At 53.6% G+C, this 7,580-nt stretch overlaps 1 protein-coding gene across 1 annotated transcript; it reads left to right on the top strand.

Annotated features, from left to right (window-relative positions):
- Positions 1 to 1,890: 1,890 nt before the first annotated feature.
- On the top strand, positions 1,891 to 7,332 carry AQP2 (aquaporin 2). The gene is made up of 4 exons (XM_057410363.1): positions 1,891 to 2,431; positions 4,264 to 4,428; positions 5,372 to 5,452; positions 6,186 to 7,332. The coding sequence occupies exons 1-4, from the start codon at positions 2,066 to 2,068 to the stop codon at positions 6,399 to 6,401; spliced, it is 828 nt and encodes a 275-aa protein (XP_057266346.1). The 5' UTR covers positions 1,891 to 2,065; the 3' UTR covers positions 6,402 to 7,332.
- The last annotated feature ends 248 nt before the right edge of the window (positions 7,333 to 7,580 follow it).

Raw genomic sequence — 7,580 nt, 5'->3', positions numbered from 1 at the left:
CCCCGATTTTGGCCTCACAACCTGTTCTGTGAGGTTGGCTTCACTGCTGGCAAGCCAGAGCGATGCTGTGGTGAGCCAAAGGCCCTGAGGAAGCCCAAGAGGATTCTTAGAGAGCAGGTTTCCTAAGGACCATATCCAACCTCCTTCAGATTCACCCATGGGGCTGACTTGTTCTATGATCTCTCCCTCTTTAAGAGCACTATTCCCATAAGCATCTTTTAAAAGGGAAGACTGGAGTGGAATGGGATAGGATAGAACAGAAGTTTAAAGGCTGGATCAGATGATCGCTGAGGTCCCTTCCAATTCCCTGTGAGTCAATGAGAATAGTTGAGTTAGAAGGGACCTGCAACCATCATTTGGTGTAACTGTCACCCATGTGCACTGGAGGGAAGAACAGGCCTTCACACACCCTTAGGGATCCCTTCCAGCTTGTGATATTCCATGATTCCAGGATAAAATTCGGGCAATATGGAAAGCTTTACATCAACCTTTCCCGGCAGCTTGGTGGCACTTGCAGGGGAAGTTGGTCGTTGGACACTGGCAGCCTTTGTCAGAGCCAGAGAAAGGACTCTCAGTTCGGGTGCTCTGCATCCCTCTGGAATGAAATGGCCTTTCCAGCTCCAGCTCCACCCTAGGGCAGTGCTCCTGCCAGCTTTAAATAGCTACAGAGGCTGCTAATGAAAGGGAAGAAGAAACAAGTGCTGCCTTTCCAGCAAAGCCACCAACCCCAACGGCACAGGGAGGAAAAGGCTTTACAGGCATAGAATCATGGAATGGGTTGGGATGAACGGACCTTAAAGCTCATCCAGTTCCAACCCCTTGCCACAGGCAGGGACACCTTCATCTAGAGCAGGGTGCTCCAAGTCCCTGTGTCCAACCTGGCCTTGAGCACTGCCAGGGATGGGGCATCCAAACCTTCTCCATTCAACCCATCCCAGCGTCCCAGCACCCTCACAGGGAAGAACTCCCTCATCTCCAACCTGAACTCCCCCTGTTCCACTCTGAACCCATCACCCCCTGTCCCATCACCCCAGTCCCTGATGCAGGTCCCTCTCCAGCATCCTTGTACCCCCCCTTCAGGCACTGGAAGCTGCTCTGAGCTCCCCACGCAGCTTCTCTGCTCCAGCCCCAATGTTCTCAGCCTGGCTCCTATGGGAGCTGCTCCAGCCCCTGAGCATCCTCATGGCCTCCTCTGGCCTTGCTCCACCAGCTCCATGTCCTTCTCATGCTGAGAATCACCCAGGAACGGGCAAAATGTGTAATGGGTAAATGTGTTGTAAGCAATGGAAGAATAGGGAAAACAGACTTGTTGGGCAATTACTGGATGGTTTGAGGTGAATAATGATGCTCCAGGGAAGAAAACATCATTCCTGTTCTGGAGATTAACAGCGAGAAGTCAAGAGCCATTTCTGAGGAGCTGAGTGGGCCATCGGTAAGCAGCCGGTTCTGCAGCTCATGTCACTGCTTCACACCAGCATTTCCTTCCTGACAGGCATTTCTTGGGGCTGGATCCCATTTCTCTGGGTAGCAAACCTGTGCCCAGGCTGTTAAAACCGGGTACTCTGAGGAATGGAGCTGTAGTAAGTCACTTGGAGTTCTGTGCATCCCTTCTGTATCCCAGGTCCTGCGTTTCAGCATCCAGCTCTAGCATTACAGAAACCCCTTTGCTTTCTCTCCTCTCTGTGCTGTAGGTGGTAGAGCCTGGGAAAGAGAGGAGCACCAAGCACCTGTAGGGATAGGTCCCCTAGTAAGAAAGCAAAGGAGAAAGGGAAGTGTTTCATGGCATTGCTCAAGGCTGATTTATGACCTCCCAAGGGTGGCCAATGCTGCATTCCCCGGCTTTAATAGAAGGGGCAGGGTCTGATGTTCCCTCAGCTGGAACACACATGAGAAAAAGCCTCAGGTTTCCTAGGACCACATTCCCATCTCCTTCCACTCGGGATCCTTCACCCCCCGCATCCATACACATACCCGGTCCCTCAGCATCCCCTACAGACACAGCCGCTCTGGCAGCGCTTGCCTGCAGATCCCCCAGGCAGGGGCAGTCCTTGCAGCCCCCAGCTCCATGATGTGGGAATTGCGATCCATCGCCTTCACCCGGGCTGTCTTTGCGGAGTTCCTGGCGACCTTGGTCTTCATCCTCTTCGGCCTGGGCTCCGCTCTGAACTGGCCCTCAGCTTCCTCCCCCAGCATCCTGCAGATCGCGCTGGCTTTCGGCTTGGCCATCGGCACGCTGGTCCAAGCCTTGGGGCACGTCAGCGGGGCCCACATCAACCCGGCAGTGACCGTGGCTTGTCTCATCGGCTCCCAGGTCTCCTTCCTCCGTGCAGTCTTCTACGTGGTGGCCCAGCTGCTGGGGGCCGTGGTGGGGGCTGCAATCCTACACGAGATCACCCCAGCAGACTCCCGGGAAGGCTTGGCCATCAACAAGGTAAGAGCTCAGCCCACAGACGGGGCTTGGAAGGGAGCAGGAAACATTGGGATGGGCTTTGGGGAAGGCTGAGGGGTGTGGAGAAGGGGTTTGTGGCCATCAAACCCCTCTTTATTCAGCGTTGGGTAGAAAGGCTCTGTCGGCTATAGCCCAGCACCGTGCAGCAAGGGTCCACCCAGGAGCAGGGGTGAAGGATGCTCCCTCTGCTTTTTAGGACTAAAACCAGAGGTAAGATCCAGCTGCCCACATAGACACCTCCCTTAAGAGACAAAGCCACCCTTAGCTCAGTTTTATCTAGGGCGGAGGAGATGGATTGGGATGAAACCATATGATTAGGGAAAGACATGATCTAAAGTATCACCTCTCCATGCCTCTTGCCCTGAGCTCATCCCACTTTCCAGTCTTCATGTGGGTGTAGGCAGCCTTTTCTCCTCTATCAGCAATGCCACTGTTTACAGGCTGCGCTGCCAGATTCCCAGCAATGGGAATGTCATGTGTTAGGTCTAAATCCCAGATTTTCATTAGCCAGCAATGCTCGTTAAACTGCTTCCAGCTGTGAAGGAATGGCCACACCAGATCCTGGTTCATCCCAATGCCTGCACACAGGTGCCCAATGCCAGCAGCATCGTGAGGATCCCAGTCTGGATCCATGCAGGGAAGAAAAGAAACCAGGGAACTTTAGGAAGCCTTAAGGGGGCTCCCCAGTGGTCCCTCAACCTCCAGCATACCCCTTCCTCACCGATGCACCTCAAAAGAGGGGCAGGGGGGAAAGGAATTCAGAAGTCACAGGGTTCATATCTCCTCTCCATGCCCCACCACTCCTCTTCAGGCAGCTCTGTCTCCTATAGGGGTGCCCATGGACCAGCATCACCCAAACCCCAGCTGAGCCATGCGGGAGGAGGCAGGCAGCTTTGGATGTGCTTCAGGAAGCAGCACCCCCACATCCCCCTTCTTGCAGTAGGGAGGCAGTGGCAGGGCCCAGCTTCGCTGCCAAAGGGATTAAGAGGGTTGAAAAAGGGATTGGGGATTAATCTGAGCAAGGTGATTTAGACTGATAATAGCTGAGGCTTAATAAACCCAATAAAGCAAGAAGGGCTTTTAAGAGAGGCTTTCAAAGTGCCCAGCTTACTTGGTTTACAGCTTGAATCACCTGGAAGAGGGATTTTCCTTCTTTCCCCTGTGGGCTGCTCATCGTGTAGCTGCCTGCACAGATTATCCTTAATACAAAGGGGGAATATTGGAGAGAAAGACCTGGATCTTGGCCAAGAAGGCAATTGCCACCTCGAGCCACCACTGAGCAAAGAAAGGGCTGGGATGTGCCATAGGCTGGGGAAGTGAAGGGAGACTGGGGGAAGCAGTGCTGCTGGTGCCAGATGTGCACATCCAGATGCCAGATCCATCCAGATGTGGCTGCAGCACCACCAAGGAGCACTAAAGTGCCAGAAAGCAGGGCTGGAGGAGAGGGGGTGCAGCCAAGGCTCAGCTTCAGCTCAAATCCTGCCCTTTCAAATAGTATGGGAAGAGGGGATGGGAATGGGTTTTTGATGCCAAACCCCTTCTTTTTGACATTTTCCAACTTCCAAACTTTCCCAAGAGGCATTTTGCATTTTAAATGTGAGGAAAAGGAATAAATAATTCCTAGAGGAGAAAAAAAAAAACCCAAAGGAATGCCAAGAAATAAACCATTTCCTGGTCAATCATTGAGCCTCTTTTCCTTTTAGCTGGGAATTTTTTCCTCCTTTTCCTATTGATGCCAAAATCCCACCTATTCCCTGGCTCCCAACCCAGTCACCCAATGCTTGTCCCTGAGACACCTTTTTCCTCCCCTCCAGCTGCACAACGAGACAACGACGGGGCAGGCAGTGACCGTTGAGCTCTTCCTCACCTTCCAGCTCGTCCTGTGCATCTTTGCTTCCACGGATGAACGCCGGGAGGACAACCTGGGCTCTCCTGCCCTCTCCATTGGCCTCTCCGTTGCTGTGGGACATCTCCTTGGGGTGGGTAGAATAGGCTAAAATGGGCTAAAACTCAATGGGTTTGGGTTATCTTTGTGTCCATGCCCAAAGCCTGCTCGGCTGCTTGCTCTGGGTTGGATGGGGAGGTGTAACTCAAGTGGTGCCCATGGCTTTGCAGTGGATAGAGGAGGAAAACTACACCAAAGCTGTAGCAGAGCCATAGCCTGAGCTCTGCTTTTACGGGGCAGGAAAACACTGCCCCTGCTGGGTTTGCTGCTCCTTGAGTCCTACAGGGAGCAACAAGGCATCAATGGGGTCTTCTGCCCCAGAGTGAATGTGTTAGAAGCTGAGGCGCTCATGATAAGACTGGGAAGTATTTGGGATGGACACCCAGGGAAATCTCTCCTGGATGAGACCAAAAGAGCTCCAAACCCTCCCAGCCTCTCAGTACATGTAGTAAAGTGAATCACGGAATCATAGACTGGTTTGGGTTAGAAAGGACTTTAAGATCACCCAGTTCCATCATCCATGGGCAAGGACACCTTCCACTAGAGCAGGTTTGCTCCAAGCCCCATCCAACCTTGCCTTGAACACTGCCAGGGATGGAGCATTCACCACTCCTTTGAGCAATGCTTAACACTGCATCTTCCATCCTTAGCCCTCTGCAGCCCATGTGCCTATGGGACTCTTCTCCTACCCTCAATGGCAAGGAGAGGCAGCTTGCTCCAGGACTAGGCACAGCAGCAGCGTGTCCCCACGCTTCTCGTCACGCTGCAGGGCACGTCACCCAGCCTCCAGCCGGGTTGCACCATGCTCGTGCTTGCACACAAGGTGCACCGGTGTTGACTCAGGTGGTGGAAGCTGCAGGAGCATCCCTTTTCCTGGAATGGGGAGGGCGAAGCAGCAGCTCAGGGAATGAATCCAAACCACACCAGGGTCACGGTAAAGGGTTAAATGCTAACAACAAACCGGTGTTCCTCTGCAGATCCGTTACACTGGCTGCTCCATGAATCCAGCCAGGTCTTTCGCCCCTGCTGTTATAGTCGGAGACTTCAGCGACCACTGGGTAAGAGCCGGCTCCGTGCCTTGTGTCGGTGGGATGAGCGCTGTTCCTCGAAACCCACAGAGCCGGGCACATTCCTGGCATTTCCACACCGGCTCCGGCTTGGGAAGAGATGTAGAGATTAGCAAAACGAGGTGGGGCTGCTGGGTGCTTAACTGGCTTATCTGCGGGCATTGCAACAGCAGAAGGGTGTGTGGGTTGTTGCCCGTGACTTAGCCAAGGAAGCAGAACAAATGGAGAGTGGAGCTCTTCTTGCCGGTCCTGGAGACCTTTCCTGGTTCCACTTGGATCTGGGCATACATTTTCCACCAGTTTCTTTAGGAACACTCCCATGTGTTTCCATTTCGGAGCTAGAGCTGTGGTGGCTCAGGTTGATGTGCTCAGAGGAGCCCAGCTCTGGCTGGTAGCCTCCTCTTTGTAGCAGTGTGTAAAGGGGTAGGAAGATGCTTAGGCAGGGGAACCCATGCTCATGATGGCCTATCGGTCATGAAGATCACACAGCTCTCAACAGAAGAGGCTGGTTGGGTATATTCAGGCACAACAGCAACGGATGGGAGTTCAGGTCAACAGCGATGGCCAAAGCAGAGCTGGCTTCTGCATCTCACTCCCAGTGCCCACAGGGCAGGAAGGAACATAACCCCCCCTGCGATGCCCTTCAGAGATGCTGGTTTCTCCCTGTCCTCCACACTCAGGCTGGGTTTTCCTCACCCAACTCTTACCTTTCCCTCTCCCTCAGGTCTTCTGGGTGGGCCCCCTGGTTGGGGCAGCCGCAGCCTCCATCATCTACAACTACATCCTGTGCCCGCAAGCCAAGACCTTCTCGGAGAGACTTGCCATCTTCAAGGGCTTCGAGCCCGAGGAGGACTGGGCAGAGCGCGAGGTCCGGCGGCGGCAGTCGGTGGAGCTGCACTCCCCACAGAGCCTCCCCAGGGGGATGTCCGAGAAGGTTTAACCCAAGCATCCCTCCAGGATGAGAGAGGAGCCGGGGACCTCTGCGTCTGTCCTAGAGCCGGTGATGGTCAGTGCCTCGCCTCTCCCCTCTCCCCCTTCACTTCTGCTTCTTCATTTGAGGAACTCAAGTTCCTGGGGAGACGCACTGGGATGGTCCAGCCCATCTTGTATTTTCCAGCTCCCCCCACGGCCAACAGTCATCTGATGCTGGGGGGAAACACCATTAAATCAAAGCCCCCAGGAACGAGGACACCGCCATCCAACCCTCCTCCAGCTCCCTCCACGTCTCCCTGGTAGGAGGTAGCGCTCGCTGGAGCTTGGTGCCCTTCACGAAGGGCTCCGAGGTGCTGTGAGGAGTTGTTATTACAGCCATTTGCTGGGTGTGGAGGTTGCCACCCGATGCCTCATTGCTGTTGAACTCAACTCACCTCTCTCCCGTGCCTTCTCCCTGCGTGGCTGTTTGCACACACACACACACACACACACTGGAGGGCTCACTCCGGGCCATAAGTATCTCAGAAGCTATAAGTTTGGCTGCTGCAAGGAACCACATTGCCATTTATCACCCCAGAGATGCCCTTTGGAGGCTTTCCCGAGAAGATGGGGCTGGAAGCATGTCCTCGAGTTCATACTGACCCCATTGGGGAGCTCTTGCTGGGTCTCTCCTGGGACCTTCTGATTTTCAGCCCAAATACATCCATGGCTCATCGGTTCATGGACCAGTGCTGTCGTTTAGCTTTGATGCTTCATCTCTCTCTGGTTTGTGCTTTCTTTCCTCTGTTCCTGTTCCATCCTGATTCTCAGATGCGTAACACAAAGTATTTCAAGTATGATCCTCTCCATCACTTGTTTCCTACAGCCCAGACCCTTTCCATGGCTGCATCACACCAAAGCCTCGTAACCATCCCAACCCCTTTCTTCTGCTATTATGGCCACCATTGAATCCAGTTCCTATGACTGGATTACATTTCTATGACTTAGCCTGAAAGCCTGGTTTCCAGCAGGACATCCAGTGAGGTCTCCCCGGCATTGCACCATCACAAAACATCACCACCACATTCAGGCTTCTGCTGCTGAGGCTGTTAATGGAAAACATGCAGTGAGATTGGCCCCAATTCCAGATCACAGGGAACATCAGTGATCATTTTCTGGTTGGACATGAACCACCACCAAACGATGT

This window comes from Pezoporus wallicus, unplaced genomic scaffold (genome assembly GCF_028554395.1).
Source record: "Pezoporus wallicus isolate ANWC-B61680 ecotype Strahan unplaced genomic scaffold, APGP_CSIRO_Pwel_v1 contig_10711, whole genome shotgun sequence".
NCBI classification, from domain to species: domain Eukaryota; kingdom Metazoa; phylum Chordata; class Aves; order Psittaciformes; family Psittacidae; genus Pezoporus; species Pezoporus wallicus.
The sequence above is the reverse complement of the archived record's forward strand: the minus strand, read 5'-3'. Positions and strand labels throughout refer to the sequence as shown.

Excerpts from the sequence above, each read along its gene's own strand:
- AQP2 (XM_057410363.1), top strand. The coding sequence starts at position 2,066 with ATGATGTGGGAATTGCGATCCATCGCCTTCACCCGGGCTGTCTTTGCG. Across the intron at positions 2,432-4,263 it reads AAGGCTTGGCCATCAACAAG|CTGCACAACGAGACAACGAC; the intron begins GTAAGAGCTCAG and ends CCTCCCCTCCAG. Across the intron at positions 5,453-6,185 it reads GAGACTTCAGCGACCACTGG|GTCTTCTGGGTGGGCCCCCT; the intron begins GTAAGAGCCGGC and ends CCTCTCCCTCAG.